At 43.1% G+C, this 25,311-nt stretch overlaps 1 protein-coding gene across 3 annotated transcripts in view; it reads left to right on the top strand.

Moving 5' to 3' along the window:
* Positions 1–25,311, top strand: part of PLCE1 (phospholipase C epsilon 1) — a 496,428-nt gene that overhangs the window by 178,655 nt on the left and 292,462 nt on the right. For all 3 annotated transcript variants that reach the window (XM_033942327.1, XM_033942328.1, XM_033942326.1), the window contains exon 3: positions 22,838–23,126. In XM_033942327.1, coding sequence (XP_033798218.1) covers positions 22,838–23,126 — 289 coding nt within the window. The remainder of the gene's footprint in view (positions 1–22,837; positions 23,127–25,311) is intronic.

Here is a 25,311-nt window from a genome sequence, read left to right as displayed (position 1 = left end):
AAACGTATTCGCGGTTTTTCAACATTCGTGGGGGGTTCCTGCAACGGAACCCCGCGAATATCGGGGGAGTACTGTATAGAAAATTGAATAAATAAATATGTATATCCACCTGTCAGACTGCACCACTCCTTTTTAGTTAACAGAAGATTTCCAAGCACTGAAAAACAATGATTTTGGCATCAAACAGTGACCCTGTAAAAGGGGCCCCTAATTTGTTTATTTGTGGTAACCTGTCACATTTATTTATGTATTGTTGTTTTGTGCAGGCCCCTGACGCAGGCAATTAACACTGAAACACAGCCCGTGTGTGGTCAGTCCGTATTTTGAAATTTTTCTGTCCCATATTGCATGGCCCTTGGTGCTTCTTTTCTCTACTTTTGTAAAATTACCCTCTTGAAATTTGAAATAATGGTGTATTTCCCCTTCCTCTATGTACAAACTCATCCATGTTTTGTCTTGGAAGATTTGGTAAGAAGAGACATGTTAAAGTATGTGCCAATATGCAACCAGACACTGGGTAGGTGAACTGGGTCTGTTTATGACTGGTGGTCTTTGTGAATGGTTTTTCTATAGTGTAGTTTTGTGTCTATGGAGATGCCTGATAAAGATGTATGTAAGAGTGGGATGAGGGGGGAATGAAATTGTAGGTGAGGGAGATTGCATATGTGAGGGTGTTATGTAAGCATGTGCTATGTGGAAATAGTCTGTGCAAGATTGTATTTTTGGGGTGTTAAGGGGGTATGTTGTGGGGTGTGGATTTATATTTCTGGCTGTTTCTGGTCTTCCTTCCCCTTCATACTTCTCCAATGTATACCCCCTTCCCCCAAAAAATGTTCTTTTGCTTTTTGTATGAGTTCTTTTATTCATCCCATATTTGTCAGTGGCAAGCCACATCTTCTTGTGCTGTATTAGACAGCAGTACTCTTCCAACGGCACATGCAAAAAAAAAAATCCCTTTAGGTACAAATGGATGGATAGACAGATAGATGGATTGACCATTTCACTAACTTTTGACAAAGTGTATCTAAAAATATTTGACAATACTTTTTTTTATTGGACTACTACAGTACATTTCTTGGCATAACTTTTGATAATATCTATGCCAGTTCAATAAAACCTGAAATGGATAACGATGTGGGACTTATGTGTTTACCAAGTTGGAGATCTAAAATAAAGCATAAAGGATTCATGTTTCATTATGTGCTAACAGTTAAAATAATACATTTCAAAAGGGAGCAATACAAAGTTGGCAAGCTATTCCAAGCACAATGTTTCAAGATTTCTATCACTGAATGCATCTTGAAAAAAAATTAAAAAGAATAGTGAACTTTTGAACTGCCTACCTGTGCACTAAAGATGTACACCCTCCCCTCCCCCCAAAAAAAAGATTGGTTAATCTTCATTTTAAACAAAGTTTTGTGATTTTCATGGTTCTTATAAGTAGCACCGAGATTTTAGCACCCCCAAAAAAATCAGGATGGAGTGCTGTTCCATAATCAGTGCTCTGGGTTGAGGACTGTTTCTAGAATAGCACTTGGAGCCAATTTCCATGCCAAAAATTGGGCACTGGTATTTATGCCAGCTGAAATCCTGAAACCCCTGAAACAGTCTTAACATCAGTTACCTCCCTTCTTCCCACCTACTCCCTATTTCACAGATTCTACCTATCCTAATCCTTACCTCCTCTAGAAATCTCCAATGATCTTCAATTGTAACCCTTTGTTTATAACTCTTTTGTAATCCGCCTTGAACCGCAAGGTAATGGCGGAATAGAAATCTCTAATGGAATGGAATGGAATGTCACCTGACACACAACTTGTTGGATCACCCAGCCACTCCCCCTTTTGAGTTGCACACTAGGAGATTTAGGTGCTTGAGGTTATAGAATAGGGCACAGGCAGATGTGCTTACAAAGTTTAATTATTACCAATTAACTACAATAATTGATTAACATCAATTGATTCAAGTTAATGGCTTAGATCAGGCCTGCACAACTCATAAAATGACCCGGGGCCGAAACGAAGTCAGAAAATGTAGCGAGGGCCGCAGGTAGTGGCCATGACTCGAGGCATCCGGAAGTGCGCGGACGTTGCCGTGATGACATCACGCGCATGTGTGACATCGTCGCATTGACATCTACGCATGTGCAGAGGCCTTCCAGATGGGCCCGGAGATGCCAGTAGGGGGTGTCAGCAGGGAAGAGGGCAGGAGAGGAGAGGCACTTGGCGGTAGCTGATTGCCTACAGCAGTGTTTCTCAACTATTTCAAGCTAAGTGCCCCCCCAACCACAGACCCCAAGCTCCACTCTAAACCCATCCAAGCTCTGCCCCAGATCCTGCCCCCTCTACTAATTGTAATGCAATTTTATCCTTTCCTTTTTCATATACACATAATATACACAGCAGATATAAATTCTCAAAACTGACACATTTTGATCATTAAATAAAAAATAAAATAATTTTTCCTACCTTTGTTGTTTGGTGATTTAATTAGTTTCTGGTTGAATTTCCTTCTGACTGTGCATCCAACATTTCTTTCACAATCCAGCCCCATCCACTTTGGGTCCAGGTCTCTATCTCTTTTCCCTCTGCTTACTCTCCCCAGATCCAGTCTCAGTTCTCCTTTGTACCTACCACCACCTTTGTTCCAGGTCTTCCTCTCTCTCCCTCCTCTGTTATGATCTTGCATCTCTCTGTCCAGTCTCAGTTCTCCTTTATACCTACCACCACCTTTGTTCTAGGACTTCCTCTCTCTCCCTCCTCTGTCTCTTCTGTTTGCACCTCCCATAGTCCAGCATCTGCCTCCTGTCTTTCCCCTTTGGTCCAGACCTCTCTCTCTCTCTCTGTCTTTCTTCTGCCTACAAACCCCCACCTCCACCCCCAGCATTTGCTCTCCTTTCTTCCAGGTCTTTCTCTGCTTCTGTCTCTCTCCTTCCTCCCTAATCCAGAATCTTTCCACCTCTCTGCAGTCTTTCTCTCTCTTCCCTATATACACCCCTAAGTCCAACATCTGCCCCCCTCTCTTCTGCCTCCCCTTTGTTTCAGGTTTCTCCCTCTCTCTCTCTCTCTCTCTCTCTCTCTCTCTCTTCCTTCTGCTAACATTTTGAGTCCTCCCACCTTTGATCCAGGTCTTTCTGTCTCTCTCACTCTCTTTGTCTTCCCCCTCCTCAGGGCCTGGCATCTCTCTCTCCTCGGTTCAGGTTGTTTCACCTCTCTACCCCCTCTAGTCCAGCATCTGCCCTGTCTACCCCCTCCCTTTAGGTTCAAGTCTGCTTTTCCGCCCCCTCCTCAAGGTCCTTTTCTGTCCCCACCCCCAATGTCCAGATTCAGCATCTCTGGCAATCCCCATCCACCTGGGGCCCTCACAACAGGCGGGGGCCTTACCTCCGCTGCTTCCCGTACCCAGCAAGGTTGTCTTCCGCACTGTGACCGCTGCTGCTTATCGAGGACCAGCAAGCTAATTACGGTAGCCTGCAGAGCGAACCTAACAGGCTGCCATCAGTCTCTGCAGCACGTTCCCTCTGCCGCAGTCCCACCCCTCCTCTGACGTTAGGAGTGAGACCACGGCAGAGGGAACGTGCTGTGGAGACTGATGGCAGCCTGTCAGGTTCGCTCTGCAGGCTACCGTATTTAGCTTGTTTGTCCTTGATAAGCGGCGGCGGCACTTTTAAAGGTGAGACTTGGGGGGGGGGGGGGGAGAGCAGGAGAGCGGAATGAGAGCCATATTGGGTGTGGGCCGCAGTAAAAGCCTTTTTGGGCTGCATGCGGCCTGCGAGCCATATGTTGTGCAGGACTGGCTTACATAGTAACATAGTAAATGGCAATGAGGAAATGGCTGCTGTGAGCTCCCGTAGTCTCTCGAGACTATGATGGGAACTCCCTACAGCCATTTCCTCATGGCGATCTGCACGGGGCAGGAGCGTAGGAAGATCGCTCCTGCCCCGAAAGCCCGCTAGACCACCAGGTAAAGCCGGGAAGGTGGCAGGGAGGTAAAAAATATGTTTTTTTTTATTTTCCCCCTTCCCAGAAAAAAATCACGATTATGTGAAATCGCGAGTGCAGAAACAGCGAATGGGGAGGGGGAAGTGTAATATTCATGGGATAATTTAACTAGCTTTACTCCAGTGATTTCATTAGCAATTGTGCTCCTGTCTGTATAATATTTTTTTTAAAAAGTATCAACAAAGAACAGACACCATTTCATTTCTCAGCACAGTATTTACATTCCAAATCAAAATATTTCAGAAACCTAATTCTGCAATATACAAAGAATGTCCTGTTGCCTCCTTGAAGCAAAAGTCTCCTGCATTTGTTATGCTTCAGAAAGGGTGTGAACTAAATCCAAATCCCTTCCCAGGATACGGATCTGATTGACACAGGAACATTTTGTTTGCAGTGGGCACCAAGTTTCTGTTATAAAATAGTAGCGTAAATCAGCATCTTGGTGCTTACAATTAGGTGTGCCAACTTATGCCCTCTCAGTAGCAGATGTATTTGCAATTCTTAGGGCCAAATATTCTATATACTGCAACCAAAACTGTGCATGCAAATCTGTGTGCATTGCCAATTTGTACACAATTTTTTAACAAATAATTAGTGCTAATTGTCAGTTAACACCTAATTGATGCTAATTGGCACTAATTAGAAGTTACACACACAGCTTCCTTAGGATATTCTATAAAGATGCATGTGTTAATTTTACCCCCTCTTTTCCGAAGGTGAACTATGCTTTTTAGCGCGCGATAAATATCGCGCACTAAACACACACTAAATGCTAACGCGTGCATGTTATCCTATGGATGTGTTAGCGTACACGTTGATTTAGCGCACTAAACACTCGCTAAAATGCTTAGCGCACCTGAGTGTGTGAATCTCAAAAGGGGGCTTGGCCAAGGAGGAGTATGGGCAGATCATGGCATTCCTAAAAGTTAAGTGCACTATTATAGAATACATCCGATCCATGCAAAAAATAGGCACAGGTATTTAGACTCGGATGTCATTGGCCTAAATAGATATACCTAAATGTTAGTCATATGTACGGGCACTTAGAGTGATTCTATAAACTGCGCATAACTTTGGAGGCATTTTGTGCAACGTGTCATCCTTTTTGGCGCTGATTTTTAGGCATCATACGTAGAATATAGCCCTTAGCATGTAACTTAAGAGTATTCTGTAAGTTATGCATGTAAGTGGGAGCCCCACCCTTGCTACACCCATGTGTACACCCCTGCATTTACATATTAAACAAGTTGTGTGCCTCATTTATAGAATAGCTATTTTAGATTTGGTCCTTAGTAGCATGTAAGAACATAAGAACATAAGAATTGCCACTGCTGAGTCAGACCAGTGGTCCATCATGCCCAGCAGTCTGCTCACGCGGCGGCCCTCTGGTCTAAGTCCAGCACCCTAACTGAGACTAGCCCTACCAGTGCACGTTCTTGTTCAACAGAAACTTGTCTAACTTTGTCTTGAATCCTTGGAGGGTGTTTACCCCTATAACAGCCTCTGGAAGGGCGTTACAGCTTTCTACCACTCTCTGGGTGAAGAAGAACTTCCTTACGTTTGTACGGAATCTATCCCCTTTCAACTTTAGAGAGTGCCCTCTTGTTCTCCCTACCTTGGAGAGGGTGAACAACCTGTCCTTATCTACTAAGTCTATCCCCTTCAGTACCTTGAATGTTTCGATCATGTCCCTTCTCAATCTCCTCTGTTCGAGAGAGAAGAGGCCCAGTTTCTCTAATCTTTCGCTGTACGACAGTTCCTCCAGCCCCTTAACCATCTTAGTCGCTCTTCTCTGGACCTTTTTGAGTAGTACCGTGTCCTTCTTCAGGTACGGCGACCAGTGCTGGACGCAGTACTCCAGGTGAGGGCGTACCATGGCCCGGTACAGCGGCATGATAACCTTCTCTGATCTGTTCATGATCCCCTTCTTTATCATTCCTAGCATTCTGTTTGCCCTTTTTGCTGCCGCCGCACATTGTGTGGACGGCTTCATCGACTTGTCGATCAGAACTCCCAAGTCTCTTTCCTGGGAGGTCTCTCCAAGTACCGCCCCGGACATCCTGTATTCATGCATGAGATTTTTGTTACTGACATGCATCACTTTACACTTATCCACATTGAACCTCATCTGCCATGTCGATGCCCATTCCTCGAGCTTGATTATGTCACGTTGCAGATCTTCGCAATCCCCCTGCGTCTTTACTACTCTGAATAACTTCGTATCATCCGCAAATTTAATCACCTCGCTCGTCGTACCTATGTCCAGATCATTTATAAAGATGTTAAAGAGCACAGGTCCAAGCACCGAGCCCTGCGGCACCCCACTGGTGACGCTCTTCTAGTCCGAGTATTGTCCATTTACCCCCACTCTCTGTTTCCTATGCTCCAGCCAGTTTTAATCCACGTGAGTATTTCACCCTCAATTCCATGGCTTGCAATTTTCCGAAGTAGTCGTTCATGCGGAACCTTGTCGAACGCCTTCTGAAGATCCAGATATACAATGTCGACTGGATCGCCCTTGTCTATCTGTCTGTTTACTCCCTCAAAGAAGTGCAGCAAGTTCGTCAAACACGATCTGCCTTTGCTAAAACCGTGCTGACTGGTCCTCATCAGCCCGTTTCCGTCAAGGTGATCAATGATGCTGTCTTATCAGTGACTCTACCATCTTTCCCGGTACAGAGATCAGACTCACCGGTCTGTAGTTCCCCAAATCTCCCCTCGAACCTTTCATGAAGATAGGTGTAACATTCGCTACCTTCCAGTCTTCCGGAATCTTTCCCGATTTGATCTACAGATTGGCTATTAGTTGAAGCAGTTCAGCTATGGTCCCTTTCAGTTCCTTGATGATCCTCGGATGGATGCCATCCGGTCCCGGGGATTTATCGCTCTTAAGCCATAGTATGAGAGGTAACTGTGTAGGGTCCACTGGGAAACAGTGATCATAATGATCAACTTTGAGCTGATATCTGGAGTGATGTCGTTAAAGAAATCTACTATAGTAGCATTTAAATTTCAAAAGGGTGACTATGATAAATTGAGGAAAATGGTTAAAAAGAAGCTAAAAGAATCGGTGGTAAAGGTTAGGACTGTAAACCAGACATGGATGTTATTTAAAAAATTCCATTGTGGAAACCCAGACCAGATGTATTCCATGTACATCAGAAGCAGAAAACCTGTGAGGGATGGGATCTCTTTGGATGATCAAAGAGCAAAAAGGGCGTTCAGGGAGGATAAGGCCATACAGAGAGATTGATTGAATTATTTACTTCGGTCTTTACGGAAGAAGATGTAAGAGATCTAACTGAACCGCTAATGGTTTTCCAGGGTAATGATGCAGAGGAACCAAAATAAATTTTGGTGAAACTGGAAGATGTATCAAGTCAAATTGATAAGATCACCAGGACCGGATGGTAATATCCCAGGGTACTGAAAGAACTCAAACATGAAATTGCTGATCTGCTGTTAGTTCTGTTGCTAAAATTGTCTGTAGTACCTGAAGATTGGAGGGTGACCGATGTTATGCAGATTTTTAACAATGAGTTTAAGGGGAGATCCAGGAAATTATAGACCGGTATGCCTGATAACAGTGCTGGGGCAAATTAGTGGAAACAATTATAACAAATAAAATTGTGGAACACGTAAACAAACATGATGTAATGGGACAGAGTCAGCATGGGCTCAGACAAGGGAAGTCTTGCCTCACCAATTTGTTTGACTTCTTTAAAGGTGTGAATAAACATGTGGATAAAAGTGAGTCAGTTAATGTAGTGTATCTAGATTTTCAGAAAGCTTTTGACAAAGTTCCTCATGAGAGGCTACTGAGAAAATTAAAGAGTCATGGAATAGGAAGCAATGATCAGTTGTGGATTAGGAATTGGTTATCGGACAGAAAACAAAGGGTAGAATTAAAGCCATTTTCTCAATGGAGGAGGTTAAATAGTGAAGTGCTGCAGGGATTTGTACTAGGACTGGTGCTATTTAACTTATTGATAAATGATCTGGAAATCGGAACAGTGAGTGAGGTGATTAAATTTGCAGATGACACTAAACTCTTCAGAGTTGCTAAAATGCACGTAGACTGTGAAAGTTGCAGGTAGACCTTAGGAAACTGGAAGACTGGGTGTCCAAATGGCAGATGAAATTTAATGTGGACAAATGGAAAGTGATGCACATTGGGAAGAATAACCCAAATTATACCTAGATCCACCTTGGGGGTTAGCACCCAAGAAACATAGAAACATGATGGAAGATAAAAACTAAATGGCCCATCTAGTCTGCCCCAAAAGAAAAAGATCTAGGTGTCATTGTAGACAATGCACTGAAACCTTCCTAATGTGTGGCCTTGGCCAAAAAAAGCAAACAAAATGCTAGGAATTATTACAAAAGGAATGGTAAACAAGATTAAGAATGTTATAATGCCTGTGTATTGCTCCATGGTGTAACCCCACCTTGAGTATTGTGTTCATTTCTAGTCTTCTTATCTCAAAAAAGATATAGTAGAACTAGAAAAGGTTCAAAGTTGAGCGACCAAGATGATAAAGGAGATGGAACTCCTCTCGTATGAGGAAAGATTAAAGAAGTTAGGGCTCTTCAGTTTGTAAAAGGAGTGGCTGAGGGGGCAATATGATTGAAGTCTACAAAATCTGGAGTGGTGTAGAATGGGTTCAAGTGGATTGATTTTTTTATTCTATTAACAATTACAAAGACTATGGGGACACTCGATGAAGTTACAGGGAGATACTTTTAAAACCAATAGGAGGAAATATTTTTTCACTGAGAGAATAGTTAAACTCTGAAATGCATTGTCAGAGGTTGTGGTAAGAGCAATAAACTTAGCTGGTTTTAGAAAAAGGTTTGTACAAGTTCCTGGAGGAAAAGTCCATAGCCTGCTATTGAGGCAGACACGGGGGATGCCTAATGTGACCATTTATTTTTTTCATCAAAACGGGACATCTATTAATATTCAGTCCTGCCCCATTCTAGCCCTGCCCCCAATTTCTTCCATTCATTTTCTTGTACACACAATATCTTATTAATTCATAATGGTAAACATAAAATATAAAAAAAAACCACAATGCACACTGTACGTAGAGAAAATATTAATTATCATTTACGAGTTTCAGGGTTTTTTCAAAGATGTCAAGGCAGATTACTTTAAAATATGCAATGTCACCTCAGTAACTATAGAAAAATAGACAAATATAGTGCAAAATATAGACAGCAGATATAAATTCTCAAAACAGACACATTTTGATCACTAAATTGATAATAAAATCATTTTTCCTACCTTTGTTGTCTGGTGATTTCATGAGTCTCTGGTTGCACTTCCTTCTGACTGTGCATCCAATCTTTCTTTCTTTTGCATTCAACATTTCTTTCAGAATCCAGCCCCATCCCCTTTGGGTCCAGGTCTCTCTCTCTTTTCCCTCTGTTACCCTCCCCAGATTCAGTGTCAGTTCTCCTTTCTACCTTTGATCCAGGTCTCCCTCTCTCTCCCCCTCTGTTTGAACCTCCCATAGTCCTGCATCTGCCTCCTATGTTTCCACTTTCATCAAAGCCTTTTTTTCTATAGTCTTTCTAATGTGCTTACAACCCCCCTTTCTCTGCCTCTTTCTCTCCTTCTTTCCTTCCTCCCTCCCAGCAGATTTTAGCATATCTCTCTCCTCCTTTTTTCCCCTCGGATCTAGTATCTGTCTCCTTCCTATTTTCCTCCTCCCAGGTCTGGTATCTGTCTCCTCTCCTTCCCCCCTGCTCTGGCATCTCTCTCTCCGCTCCCTTCCTCCTGTTCTTCCCTGGTCTTCCTTCTCAATTTATTTTCTGCCTCTGTCTAAATTCTTTTTTACTATTCAATCCTCAATTTCCCTCTTTTACTGTGTCTACCTATAGCTTGCCACCTCTTTCCCTCACCCCCTTCCAGTAACTAACTCTATCCTCTTCCCTCAATCCTGCATGTGCCCTTTTTTCTTTCTCCTCTCCACTTCCTTCCAGTTTCTGCTCACTCTGTCCCTCACACTTCCATTCAGCGGCTGTCCCTCCTCTCCCCCACATTTCCATTCAGTGTCTATTTCCATCTACTGTTTACTCTCTATCTCGCCCCTTCCATTCACTGCCCTCTGTGCTCTTTCCATCCAGTGTCCGCCCTCTCTCTCTTTCTCTCTCTTCCATATGGCATCTTCCCTCTTTCTATGCTCTTTCCATAAACTATCTATCCCATGCCCGTTCTCTTCTTTGTACATGATTGATTTCAGCTCTGTCACTTCTCCATTTTTCTCTCTCTGTCACCACCCCCTCCCATATGCTCTGGCATCTCTCTCTTCTCCTTTCTTTCCTTCCCCCATGGTCTGGCATCATCCCTTCCCGGATTCCCGGCATCTCTCTCCTTTCCTTTTCTTCCATCTCTCCCTCCCCCTCCATGCTCTGACATCTCCTTCCTTTTCCCATGGTCTGACATACCTTCCTCCTTCCCTCCAAGCCCTGGCATTTCCTTTCATTCTCTCCCTCATCTTCCTTCAACACTCTCCCCAATTCTCTCCTCCTCTGCTCCCTTTCCTCCTTGTCACCCAAGGCCTGGTGTCCTGAACTTTATCGGGCAGCAACAGCATTCACAATTCACTGCTGTTGCCGGCTTCAGGCCTTCCTCTCTGTCGGGTCCTGTCTTCATGAAAACAGGAAGTAGGCAGGACCCAACAGAGACCAAGGCCTGAAGCCGGCAACAGCAGTGAATTATAAACGCTACCGAAGAAGGTAATGGAGCACCGAGGCAGACCACTTCTCCCCCCTCCCAGTCGAACCCCTGCTGACCCTATCTCTCCCTCCCGACCCTTTCAGCGAATTGACAACCTCCCTCCAGTAGCGTTGGCAGCTAAACAGGCTGCTAAAGGCAAGCTAAACAGGCTGCTTTGCGGCTTTCTCCTGCCCGCGAATCCCTCTGCCGTGTCACCGATGATGTCATCAGTGACGCTTCGCTGGCAGGAGAAAGCCGCAAAGCAGCCTGTTTAGCTTGCTGCGGCTGTCGACGCTACTGGAGGGAGGTTGTCAACTCACTGGGAGGGTCGGGAGGGGAGATAGGAGGGTCAGTGGGGTCTGAATCCAGGCTGCGATCCCCTGTCCCGTTGTTCCCACTCACAGCTTTGGGACGCCCTCTCTGAAAACGGGACATTTTGGCGTCCCGAAGCTGTGAGTGTGGACAACGGGACAGAGGATGTGAAAAAGGGACTGTCCCATTCAAAACGGGATGTATGGTCACCTTAGGGATGCCACTACTTGCTCTGGATCCTAGCATGGAATGTTGTTACTATTTGGGATTTTGCCAAGTATTTGTGACCTGGATTAACCACTGTGAAGATGGGCTACTGGGCTAGATGGACCACTGGTGTAACCCAGTAAAACTATTCTTATGTTCTTAACAGTGTTGAACACACTACTCCTGGCGGAATTTTGTACAATGCAGAATTTCCGCAGAATTGCACATTTGCACAGTATTCCCATTTCCCTTGCAGAATCTCGGCCATGTCAGCATCTTTGGATCACGGTATCGGCACTAATTCCCACACACTGCCTGCTGCTAACTTAGAAGTCTTTCCACGGCAGAGGGGAGGCTTCCAAGTTAACTACAGGCAACATGTAAGTGTCACTGCTGATACTGTGACCTGAAGAAGCAAGTCTTAGAGTACAGGGGAGGAAAGGAAGGAAAGTTGGTGGCGTAGGGGGAGGGGAGAAGTAAGAGGGAGAAAGTTGCTGGAACAGGGGGAGGGGAGAATTGAGAGGAAGGGAAGTTAGTGGCATGAGGGGAGGGCTGAGGAATGAAAGATGCTGGTCAGGGGAGACATACATGGTGAGGGGGAGAGGATGAAATTACACATAATGGAGGGGAGGAAGGGAGAGATGGTGCATAGAGAGATTTGACACAGGGCACGAGGAAGGAAGAGAGATAGGTGTTGGCCATGGGGGTGGATGAGAGGGAGGGAGAGATACGAAGGGGGTGAAGGAGGGAAATGTTGGATCCGGAAGCAGAATGGAGTGATGGATAGATGTCTGGAAATGGGAGTAAGGGAAGAGAGTGTGAGAAATGCTGTACCATGGGGGAGAGTGCAGCAGGGAAGAGATAGGAAGATGTTGGGCTATGAGGGTGGGGAGGGAAGGGAAGGAAGAGAGCAGATGTGGGCTATAAGGGTAGAGGAAGGAAGACGCTGAGAATGGTAGAACCCTGAGGGGGGAGGAGAGGGTGGCAAGAAAATGGATGAAAGGATAGATATAAGAGAGGGTAGAAATATGGTAATGGTGGTACATTAAAGATTAAAGGGAACAGAGGGCTGAGAAAGGAATGAGATGGGGAATGGGAGAGAAAATGGAAATTTGATAGGTAACTGAAAAGAGAAGAGTAAGAAAGAGCTAAAAAGGAATGATCAATATGTCTAAGGTAGGTGTAGTGAGGGAATAGACAGGAGAGAGTAGAAAAGACAAATGGAGAATTAGCAGATGACAGGAAAGCAGAAAAAAGAAACTAGAACCAAAATGATGATAAAATAAAACACCCAGATAACAAAGGTAGAAAGAAGAAAACCATTTTAAATGTTTTAAATGGAATATTGATGATAATTAGCAAAAATATTCTTTAAATTTTGACAAATAAACTTGCAGAATTTGCTAATTTTGTGCACAGAACTTTGGAATTTTTTGCTCGGAATTCCACCAGGAGTAACACACACATAGCACTTAATTTAGGGCAGTCACTGTGCCAGCCGAAAGTCCAACCAATGTTAATATTAGCATACACTTTCATCCTGTTAAGGCTGAACTACTAAATGGTGGAATATAAAAAACAAAAATAAATACATCACATCAAGGATACCTGAAAATGGTCAACAGGGCAATGGAATCCTCCATCATACTTTCTTAGAGTAGATTCACTAAACTTACTGATCCTGTAATGATGGTCGCAAAATTGGTTTTACTGGTTTTGTGATGGTTCGTGTTCCCCGACCCGGTTCACTAAACTGCTGTCCGATGAATCTCTTATCTGATCCGATTCACCCATGCAAATGAGTAAAACCTCATGCAAAATAGCCAAGCGATTGATTCACTAACAATTGCTTGGCTATTTTGCATCGGGTTTTACCATTGTAAAACCTGACTGCTGTAGACCTGTTACTGAAAATCAACTAATAAACAAACAGATCATTACTTAAGTTATCCAACCCACAACAACTATCATCAGAAAAAAGGGGGTGATGAAGGATAATTTTATACAAAAACTAGTTCAATAAGATTATTTTTTACACATCAGTGTCTAACTTCTTTTTGGTAAATAATCTATTGTTACTAAGAACCCATTTTTTATCATATAAAGAACAGCCATTTTGTGACAGCACATTTATCCCATTGTGTAAATTAATTAAATTAAGAGGCTGAAGTATCATAAAGGATGCATAGTTCTCAGCAAAGAGACCTCTTATAACTTAGATGTTATTTCAAGTCTTCATCCTGAATGCATATATTGTAATCATTTACTTCAGACCTCCTCCTACCTCAAAAAAATTTTATTTTAATTTAAAGGATTAATTTAATTAGAAAACTATCAGCTAACTAAAAGTACAAACCTATCTTTTATTTGAATTAAATTAACAAATATATGTTATTAACTCAATTTAATTGTAATATCCTAACTTAAAATCATTTTGTACTCATTTTAGTCAACTTATCAATATTATAGAAAATTTTAATTGTAGTATCTAACACTAAGGTCAATTCATTCAATTTGTCCAATATGTTTCTATATGTTAAAGAAGAACAGCAACACTTATCTTAGTGGCTTCCTTAGTGTTAGATACTATAATTAAAATTTTCTATAATATTGATAAGTTGAATAAAATGAGTACAAAATGATTTTAAGTTAGGATATTACAATTAAATTGAGTTAATAACATATTTGTTAATTTAATTCAAATAAAAGATAGGTTTGTACTTTTAGTTAATCCATTAAATTAAAATAAAAAATTTTTGAGGTAGGAAGAGGTCTGAAGTAAATGATTACAATATTTGCATTCAGGATGAAGACTTGAAAGCAATGGCCAATCAGGGACTTCCTTAGTCTACTGCACGCAAAATATCTGGCCCATTTAAAAAAAGAAAAAAAGCTGGCAGAAGTCCTGACAGCAGTGACAAGAGGATGCTTCTCCTGTCACTACTGTCAGGGCTCTGCCCCCAATCGCTCACTGAGCGATTGAGTTGGGGAGTTTGCATGCAAATGATTTGCACCTCCATGCAAATCATTTGCATGGAAAAAAGATAGTGAATCAATCGCTGTTTAAAAATCGGCCAGAGAATCAGCCAACAGCGATTGAGTTGCTATCTTTAGTGAATCTGGGCCTATGTTCTCAGCCTATGTTTGATGTTAAGCTGACAACATCAAAGCTTTTGGGACAAGGAAAATGGACCTCCTGCCAGCTAGATGACAGGATGGATGATCTTAATTACAATCAAATTGTGAACAGAAAATCTGCCCTACCACTGGGATGGCCATCAAAGCTTTTGTGTGAACTGATATATTTGTTTTGGTTCAACAATTCAAAACTCCCATTCATCCCACATTAAGATCAAGAGTGTTTCATTACAGCGATACAGATATGGAGAGCAAATTGGTGTCATTGTCATAACTTACACTTTTCACCTCAAGTGATTTCACTCTTCAAGAACATGGTACCATTTTCAAATTCCTTAATTATTACCTCAGTGAATTTCAAGTTGCTCATTTGTGAATGCCAAATTGATTAGGCCATAACTGGGCGACTTGTGAAGTGATGTAGGCAGGAAAGTCAGAAATCAAATCCATATGCAGCAGACCTCCTTGTCTTTGAACTGTCTGAAAGTACTGATTCAGAGCGCCATCCTGTTCTGTACTGTATGTCTCGCTGCGGGCAGCTGCTCATAATTGCCACTCATTGTAAGTCCACAAGCAAACAAAAATGACTTAGTTGCTAGCTTACCAGAGAGGAACAATATGTTTGGACATGGTTCCTACAGGAAGTCTATTTAAGCACTGTCACCAAAAGGAGAAATTATAATGCTTTCAGAATTACGTATTTAAAAGTTTGATGGCATATTATTAATAGGCTGTAGGCTTACCCTGTGAATAATTTTCTAGAAAAGTCGTCACATGATAAAAATATGACATTTTACTTTCAGTTTCTTATCAATAAATCTCGGACTGTAATAGAGTGTCGATGCTTACTGTGATAGAACTGGAGCAAAGGGCATGTACAGCAAAATTTAACTTTGACCTGAAGGTCTCTTTCTGTAGCAGATATTTTTGTAATCTAAGGGGAAAATGCAGCTGTCCTATTGCTAGTTATGCCAGAACTGCTAGTGCGTGCTCTGTGCCTTTGTGCAAGAATGGGGTAGGGCAGGGGTGTCCAATGTCGGTCCTCGAGGGCCGCAATCCAGTCGGGTTTTCAGGATTTCCCCAATGAATATGCATGAGATCTATTAGCATACAATGAAAGCAGTGCATGCAAATAGACCTCATGTATATTCATTGGGGAAATCCTGAAAATCCGACTGGACTGCGGCCCTCGAGGACCGACATTGGATACCCCTGGGGTAGGGGGAAGTGCTTAGGGCAATGGTTCCAAAACTTGTCCTGGGGGGGGGAACCTCCAGCAGGTCAAATTTTCAGGATATCCACAGTAAATAGTCATGAGAGAGATTTGCAGGGTGAAATAGAGTGGAGGGGTGGCCTAGTGGTTAGAGCTGCTGCCTCAACACCCTGAGGTTGCGAGTTTGATCCCAGCCTGTCCTTGTTATTTTGGGCAGGCCACTTAGCACTCCATTGCCCCAGGTACCACAGTTAAATTGTGAGCATACCAAGACAGATGGAAAAAATACCTACAAGTAGAGAATGACACAGTGATAGAATTCATCACTGTCCCCACAGAAAACCATCCTGTGTCATTCTTTAGTGTCTTTCTCAACCTCAGTCCTTCTACACCAGCATTCTTCAGTGCAAGGCTTGAGGGTCAGTGGCTGTGCCCATTCATACTCCTGATTCTTATGTGAGCCAAGACATGATCGAAACATTCAAGATAATGAAGGGAATAGACTTAGTAGATAAAGACAGGTTGTTCACCCTCTCCAAGGTAGAGAGAACGAGAGGGCACTCTCTAAAGTTAAAAGAGGATAGATTCCGTACAAACATAAGGAAGTTCTTCTTCACCCAGAGAGTGGTAGAAAACTGGAACGCTCTTCCGGAGGCTGTTATAGGGGAAAACACCCTCCAGGGATTCAAGACAAAGTTAGACAAGTTCCTGCTGAACCAGAATGTACTCGGGTAAAGCTGGACTCAGTTATGGCACTGGTCTTTGACCTAAGGGCCGCCGTGAGAGCGGACTGCTGGGCACGATGGACCACTGGTCTGACCCAGCAGTGGCAATTCTTATGCTCTTATAGGATAATGAAGCCATTGTGACATCACGGATGCGATTGGTTCTTAGGCATTGGTGGAATGAGGCATTATGACATCACAATATCTGCTCTGGATACAAGAGACTGTCATTCTTTAGTGTTTATCTCAACCTCAGTCCTTTTACACCAGCATTCTTCAATGCAAGGCTTGAGGGTTAGTGGCTGTGCCCATTCATACTCCTGATTCTTATGTGAGCCAAGTATAGGATAATGAAGTCATTGTGACATCATTGATGTGATTGGTTCTTAGGCATTGGTGGAATGAGGCATTAAGACATCACAATATCTGCTCTGGATACCAGAGACTGTCATTCTATAGTGTCTTTCTCAACCTCAGTCCTTCTACACCAGCATTCTTCAGTGCAAGGCTTGAGGGTCAGCGTCTGTGCCCAGTTGTATTCTGATTCTTCCCTCTCTCCTTAAAGAAGGACATGGAGATGGTTTCCTTGCCAGCACCCCCCACTGGCAGCTCAGGGCCTGTCTGAAGGTCCTTTGTGCATACACAGACGTCGACGTGATGATGTCACACATGCACATGACATCATTACGTCGACGTCTGCGCCCTTTCGGATGCCTCAAGCCTCAACCACTACGTTTAATGTGCCGTGGTTCAACAAAGTTTGCGGGACACTGCCTTAGAAAGTGCTTTTCAAAGCTGTTTCTGTGGTAGATTAGTGCTTTATCTGCAGAAATTAGCATGTTTATAATGATCTTCCCTTTTTGTGGGTAAATATACTGTATAATACCACTGCCTGAAACTTCAAAATCAGACATTCATTTGGGTGGGGTGAGGGGGAGAAAAACCGACTTATCAGCTGCAAATGCATGCAAGTAAGTTCCAGAGATAATTTTCAAAATGAAAGTGCGCACGTTTTCAGATATAACATCTATATAGAGGCATAGTAAGGGGGGGGGGGTTGGTCCGCCCCGGGTGACACTCCCCCACTCCTTCCCTGCCCCCCCCCCCACTACCGTGTGCACACGTGCACCCCTTCCATTGTACCTCTTTAATATTCGTGGTGCGAGTAGCAACCCCAACCTGCTGCTCGTGCCAGTGTTAGCTCTTCCTCTGATGTAACTTCCTGGACCCACACCTAGGAAGTGATATCAGAGGAAGAGCCAACGCTGGCGCGAGCAGCAGGTTGGGATTGCTCTTCGTGCTATGAACATTAAAGAGGTACGGGGAGAAGGGAAGGGACGTGCGTCAGGATGTGCGGGGAAGGAGCAGATTGGGGGGGGGGGGTAGGGGCGCCACTGTCCTTGGCATCTCTCACCTTCGCTACAGTACTGCATCTATAGACTTTGCGTCAGTGTGGTAAAATAGAAAAGCATCCCTTGTATTTTTACAGAAACAAAATAAGGTGTTTTAAGCTTGACTGGTGGTGTGTGTATAAACCATGCACTAGTGCTTGAAATTTACCATGCAGGAAATTAGGTACAGGCTTTTTATGGGCCTATTTGAGGTCTCCACTCAACTATATGACGACTGTCAACTTCGGAAACTTTTCTTTTTCCCTGGGTAGACTAGACTGGTATACACTGTTTTAATTTCTAAATGTGGATTTCCTTGAGCTATTTTCTCATAGTCCACCCCCCTCCCCCCTCCATTTGTTTTTACTTTCTCAGAGCATTGCTAGCACTCTTCATACTTCTGGCAGCTCACCTTCCAAATGCACTGGAATAATGCCTAGGTTTAATATTGTAGGGCTGAATGATGTACTCATCTAGGGCCAGATTCAGTAAATGGCATTCAGAACTAGGCGCCATTAAGATCTGTGCTAAGCTAGTATTCCGTAAAGAATGTTCTGTGCAGAGTGCCCTTTACAATACAATATAATACAATACAGTATCTTATATACCGCAATTCTCTGCAAGGAATCTATGCGGTTTACAATAAGAATTTAGATCAGGGGTGTCAAGAATTTAGATCAGGGGTGCACTGCTTTCATTGTATGCTAATAGATTCATGCATATTCATTGGGGAAATCCTGAAAACCCAACTGGATTGCGGCCCTTGAGGAGGGACTTTGACACCCCTGATTTAGATCAAGTTTGGAAGTTACATTATTAGAGTTGGGTGAAGGGGTGAAGATAAGTGGGAGGAAGGGATGGGAGGAATGGATAAAGATAAGAAAGAGGTTATAGGGAGAAGAGGTATGTCTTTAGTTTTTTTTCCCTGAAATCAAGGTATGTGGTGGGTTGTCTTAGTTGAATTGGTAGTTTGTTCCAGATATGGGGAGCTTGGTATTTGAAGGTAGACTCAAACATCTCCTTCCGCTGTATTTTTTTGAGGAGATGGGAGGGGTAGTTTGAACCATTGAGTTGTGCATTAGTTGAAAGAAGAATGTGGGACTTTTATGTCAGATGTTAGTCCCTCCGAGTTTTCCTCATGCAGGCCATCTTGAAATGGAGTCTATTGTTCATCTGTAGCCAGTGCAATTGGTCCAATAGTGGACTTGCCCTTTTGTGTCGATTCTTTTTGAGGATTAGTCTTGCGGCTGTGTTTTGTAGTAGTTGGAGTCTCTTTTGCTCTTTTTCTGTAATTCCCCCGTATAGTGAGTTGCAGTAGTCCAGGTGGGGTATTAGGACAGATTGTGCTACTGTCCTGAAGCTGGTCTCTGTTAGGACTGGTGTTAATGCCCTCAGATATCTCATCTTAAAGAAGAATTTTTTCACTAGAGAGGTGATATGAATGTTGTAGTTAGATTTGAGTCAAGTGTGACTCCCACTACTTTGGAGGAATTTGTTATCTTTAGCCTCTCACCTGTGGATAGCTCTAGTTCTGTGTTTGGTAATGAATTATAATCTTCGTACCATAATATTTTCATTTTAGATTTGTGTAGCTTGAGGAAGTTATTCATTGTCCATGTACTTAGGTCATCAATAGTAGTTATTAGGTACTCTACAGAATATTAGTTTAGCATACTTCTTGCGCCAGCCAAAAGCAGGTGTAAATATGTGTACCCAACTGATGGCAGTTAGGTGCACATATGGTGATATTCTATAACATTTTGTCTAATTTCTGTGAACACCCCTGACCCATCCATGCCCCTCCCATGGTCACATCACCTTTTGAGTTGTGAGCTTTGAAATTTAGGCACACGTGTTATAGAATAGGAGCAGATATGGGCTTGTTAACTCCAATAATTGGTTGTTAGTGCCTAATTGACTAATTAGTTACCTGTAGATCTGGGATCCATGTCCAAAATTTGGCACTCACATTTAGGTAACTTATACAGAATCTGATGACTAATGTTCAAATATGGAACCATGTCCCTATAGCAGGCTATGCCACATTGAGCCCAAGAGTATTGGAATTACCAAGGCCGTAGCGAGCTATTACATTACATTATATTAGTGATTTCTATTCTGCCATTACCTTGCGGTTCAAGGCGGATTACATCCAAACTAAAACAAAAATTACATTCAAAATTTGAAGGAATAGAATAAGCTATGTGTGGGCAGTGCGGCTGCACAGGGTGTAAGGGAGTTGGGAGCTCTATATTGTGTTTTGTCCATTGCCTTCCCTGCTTGGCTGCGATGCAGTGGGCAGGATAAGAGCTCTAGGGGGCGTGTTGCACAGGGCACATTTCTGTCTCAGGATAGTCCTGGGAATTACCATCCAAATACTTGGTCTAACATCTGTACACTGCTGTGCTCAATTAGCTGATATCAAGCATTAAGAGATCTGCTTTCTAACAGTGTAAACCAGGGATCTCAAAGTTCCTCCTTGAGGGCAGCAATCCAGTCGGGTTTTCAGGATTTCCCCAATGAATATGTATTGAAAGCAGTGCATGCTCATAGATCTCATGCATATTCATTGGGGAAATCCTGAAAAACCGATTGGATTGCGATGTAAACTGTAGTTTATAATAAAGTAGAAATACAACAAGGGGGAATTCATCAAAGGGTAGCTAGTCACATTAGTGCATGCTAACAGCACATGCTAAATGCTAAAGACACCCACTATATTCCTATGTGCATCTTTAGGCCCAGATTCACTAAAGAAAGCGATTCAATCGCTGTTGGCCGATTCCTGGCCGATTTTAAAATAGAGATTGATTCACTATCTTTTTTTGCATGTAAATGATTTGCATGGAGGTACAAATCGCTCAGTGAGCGATTGAGTTGGGGAGAGCCCTGAGAGTAGTGACAGGAGAAGCAGCCTCCTGTCACTACTGTCAGGGCTTCTGCCGGGGATGTTTTTTTCAATTTTTTTTAATGGCACAGATATTTTACATGTATAACACATGCAAAATATCTGGCCAATAAAAAAAATGAAAAAAAAAAAGGTCCCCCCAACAAAGCGCTCCTTCCCTTCCCCCTCCCCAAACCCCAAGAAATGGCAGGAGGGATGCCGACTCCTTTCTTCCCTTCCCTCCTCCTCAAAAAAGGACAAAATCCTAACGCGGACACCCTGGTCCTGGCCCCCTCCCTCTCCCTGTACCTCTAAACGTTGGGATAAGGAGGGGTACTCAATCTCTCCTGCTCCATAGGCCTCCCTCGACAAATTGGGACCTTAGGCCCTGCCTCAGTGCAACATGTGATGCACGGGGAGGAGCCTAAGGCCCTGATTGGCTCAGGCACCTCATCATACGATGCACCGGGATGGGGCCTAAGGCCCAGACACGTTGCTGGAGGCAAATGAGCAGGAGGGACTGAGCACCCTTCCTGCTCCCAACAGGTATAGGGAGGGGATATGGGGAGGGGAACGGGGAGGAAGCCATCCGGTGGTAGGAGGGAGTCAGCATCCCTCCTTCCATTTGTTTTTGTTTTTTTTTGGGGGGGGAGTCGGGAGTCGGCCCGATGGCAGGTCGGAGTGGGAATCCCTCCTGTCATAATTTTGAAGCAGCGACGGTGGCGGGCATCGGCAGGGGGGGCGGGTATTTTTTTGGGGGGGAGGAAGGGGGAGGGGCACTTTGTTGGGAGGGGGGACTTTTTTTATTTAGGCTGATATTTTGAGTGTGTAATACACACAAAATAGTGCCATTTAAAAAATTATTTTTAAACCAGGCAGACCTGTCGGTAACACAGTTACCAACAGGTCTGCAGCAGTCGGGTTTGACAATAGTAAAACCCGACGCAAAAATAGCCAAGCAATTGTTAGTGAATCAATCGCTTGGCTAATTTGCATGGGTGGATCGGATGGGATCGTAAACTAGGTGGTGGTCTGTTTAGTGAATTGGGACAGGTTTGGGGGAACGATCGCAAAACCAGTAAAAACTGATTTTGCGATTGTCGTTAGAGGATTGGTAAGTTTAGTGTTTAGTGTGTGTTGATTGTTAGCACACACTAACACGATTAACGCACACTGATGTGCCTAATGCCCTTTGATGAATTCTCCCCAAATTCAACTTGTTAATTGTTAAGGTTTTCCAAGAAAAAAAAAAATGGATGTCTGCTTTTGAAGTTTCAGGCAGTGGTACTTACTATACAGCATATTTACCCAGGATCCAAGGTCAAGGTGCACACCCCTAGATTATGACTAGGTCTCCCATATTTGGGCATGGATCATAGATCTATATGTAACTTAATTTGTCAATTAGATGCTAACAATCAGTTATTGGAGTTAATTGGCAATAATTAGGAGTGACGCTTGCATCTTCCCTATACCTACTCTATAACTTGCATGCCTACATAGCATGTGACTCTAAAGAGGCATGGCCGTGGGAGGAGCTATCATAGCGCAGATCATAATGGCACCTAATTTTGGGAAACCGCAAACAATAAGAGTTGCAACAGAAAAAGAATATTAACTCTATTTTACTGTTGAAAAAGATTAAAACCACAGAGAGAGCGAATAACAATCTATCTGCAATGTGGCAGGTGGAGAAAAAAGCCTCAGATAAAGTGACGTCCTAAACATAGATAATATAGTGCTGTCATGAAATCAGTCATTGGCATAAAAAAACCTCCAATCTGTATAACCAAACCTTGCAGCGTAGTTGAAACACTCACAGCTGGGTTAAAGGTGCACTAAAGGTCACTTATTTGGTACTGTCCTGTAAATCCAGCCATGTACTAAATCTGGTCCAGAATGTGGATTATAAAAACAAGTTGAAGACTGATATGTTTGAACCTGCATGCTTCGATCTGCTTCACTGTGTAATTGGTGTGCATGGATTAGCTTCTAAGCAAAGTATTAGGAAGGTGGCTTATTGCTGTGGTTCATGAATCCCTGAAAGCTCTTCAGAGTGAAAATGTGTCTGGTTCCATATGAAAATACAGATCTGTCCTGCCATAAGCCAGGAGTTGTCAAAGGAAGCCCCTCGCTATCATCTGCATACAGCACCGAGACATAATGCTCTCAAACCGATTGCACAACCCCGTTTTCAAAACAAGGAATTAACGCTTTTTGCTTTTATGTTTTGTTGCAGGTTTGCAAGGCGGTGAGAGAAAAAGAGAAGGCAGCAGACTCTTTTCCCTGTTTCCTCAGTCCTCTGGAAACAGTTCCAGTTTCCTCTCCATTCCCTAGCAGCCAGGATGTAAGCTCTCCTGCAAAGCGACGTGTTCAGGGCTTTGTGGCCGAATTCCGTGCCACCCCGCACAGGACTTCAGTTTCTAATTTCATCACTGGAGCTTTGCTAGAAGCAACCGCATTGCTGGGGTCAAGAAGCGCTTCCCTGAATCTCTTTGGCAGGTCAGCTGGAAGGGCAGTGCTTAAAGGTAATTATCGATAATTACACACACAAAATAAGTTATAGGGTACTGCACTGCATCTGATATGTAATGTTTATGTTTATTTAAGATTTGATATACCGCTTCTGCATTTTACTGACCTAAGCGGTTTGCAATATATCAAACTAAAATGAAATTAGGTACTTGAGAAAAAACTACCCTATCTGTCCCGAAGGCTCACAATCTAGCTAAAGTACCTGATTAAAATAAAAATATGTAATATATTTCCAAGATCAAAAATCAAAGAAATAGAAAATAGAAATAATGAAATGGAGCATGCCTTGCTGGTAAAGTTATACTGACTCTTCATGCCTTGTATTGTATACTTTTAAATCGCTGGCTGTGCCTCTGCTCCTTCAGAAGAGCTTAAGAGAAGTGTTACGCAATGCTCCAGGGAAACAGGCTTTTAGATCTGTAGCTCTGCTCCCTAATGCCAGAAAATTGAGCCTTGGGTAAAAGAACCAGTGACATGATCCTAGTTTTTTAGTTCATGTCCTCTAAACCCTGGGGCAAACTAGCAGGTAACATAGAAACATAGAAATAGACGGCAGATAAGGGCCACGGCCCATCTAGTCTGCCCACCCCAAAGACCCTCCCCTACCTTTCTTTGTGAATAGATCCCACGGGTCTATCCCATTTGGCCTTAAAATCAGGCACGCTGCTGGCCTCAATAACCTGAAGTGGAAGACTATTCCAGCGATCAACCACCCTTTCAGGTATTGTCCCTTTTCCCTATTAAAGGCCAAGCGCTACTGTTGATATTAAAAAAAATTAACACCGGAGCACTTACCAACACTTATTTTGTAGGCAATAAGGCCCAAATTCTGTAACCAGTGCCTAAAGTTAGGCACCCATCTAGATAGGCGCCTATCTAAATTGAATAAGCTTTTTAATCAGCACTGATTGAAACATAGGCGCCCCTCAAGAAAACTGTGATTCTGTAACAAGGCGCCTCTAAAAATTTAGGCGGCCTTCAAAAAAAATAGACGCTATGCATGTTAGGGCGTGGGCGTGGCTAAGTGTTAGGCACCTTCTTATAGAATCACTGCTCTTAAGCGTTCAGCTAGGCGCCTAACTTTTAAGTGTGCCTAGAGCTGGCCTATTTAATGGGCGCCTCCAAAATAGGTGCCCAAATAGGTGCCGCTCAGCGTGATTCATTAAACAGCACCCAATTTTACTTGAATCACGCTGAACAGTGCCTATATAGGCACCTAACTTTTGGGCGCTTTTTATAGAATTTGCCCTTAAGTGCCAGATTCTACAAATGGCGCTTAACTCGATAGGCACTTACAAAAATAGCACCTACTGCATGCCAATAAAAGTTAGACACCGTTTGTAGAAAAGCGCCTAGTGCAGACATGGGCAACTCCGGTCCTCGAGAGCCGGAATCCAATCGGGTTTTCAGGATTTCCCCATTGAATATGCATTGAAAGCAGTGCATGAAAAGAGATTTCATGCATATTCATTGGGGAAATCCTGAAAACCCGATTGGATTCTGGCCCTCGAGGACCGGAATTGTCCATGTCTGGCCTTGTGGCACTTAAATTGACAGGCGCTATTATATTAAGCCAGGGTTTTTCTAGGCTAAAATATCGGCACCTAACTCAATCCATGCCCAAATTCTGCCCCTAACCATACCAGCTTGCTGGTAAGCACTGGTAGGTACCTCTGTGTAGATAAGAACATAAGAATTGCCATACTGGGACAGACTGAAGGTCCATCGAGCCCAGTGTCCTGTTTCCAACAGTGTCCAACCCAGGTCCCAAGTACCTAGCTAGATCCCAAGTAGTAAAACAGATTTTATGCTGCTTAATCTAGGAATAAGCAGTGGATTTCCACAAGCCATCTCAATAATGGCCTATGGGCTTCTCTTTTAGGAAATTATCCAAACCTTTTTAAAATCCTGCGAAGCTAAATGATTTCACCACATTCTCCAGCAACAAATTCCAGAGTTTAATTACACTTTGTGTGGTGTGAAGAAATATTTTCTCCGATTTGTTTTAAATCTATTTCTTAGTAGCTTCATCGCATGCCCCCTATTCCTAGTATTTTTGGAAAGAGTGAACAAGCGATTCACATCAACCCTTTCCACTTCACCCAGTATTTTATAGACCTCTATTATATCACTCCTGAGCTGTCTCTTCTCCAAGCTGAAGAGCCCTAGCTGCTCTAG

This window comes from Geotrypetes seraphini, chromosome 4 (assembly GCF_902459505.1).
Source record: "Geotrypetes seraphini chromosome 4, aGeoSer1.1, whole genome shotgun sequence".
NCBI lineage: Eukaryota > Metazoa > Chordata > Amphibia > Gymnophiona > Dermophiidae > Geotrypetes > Geotrypetes seraphini.
The sequence above is the reverse complement of the archived record's forward strand: the minus strand, read 5'-3'. Positions and strand labels throughout refer to the sequence as shown.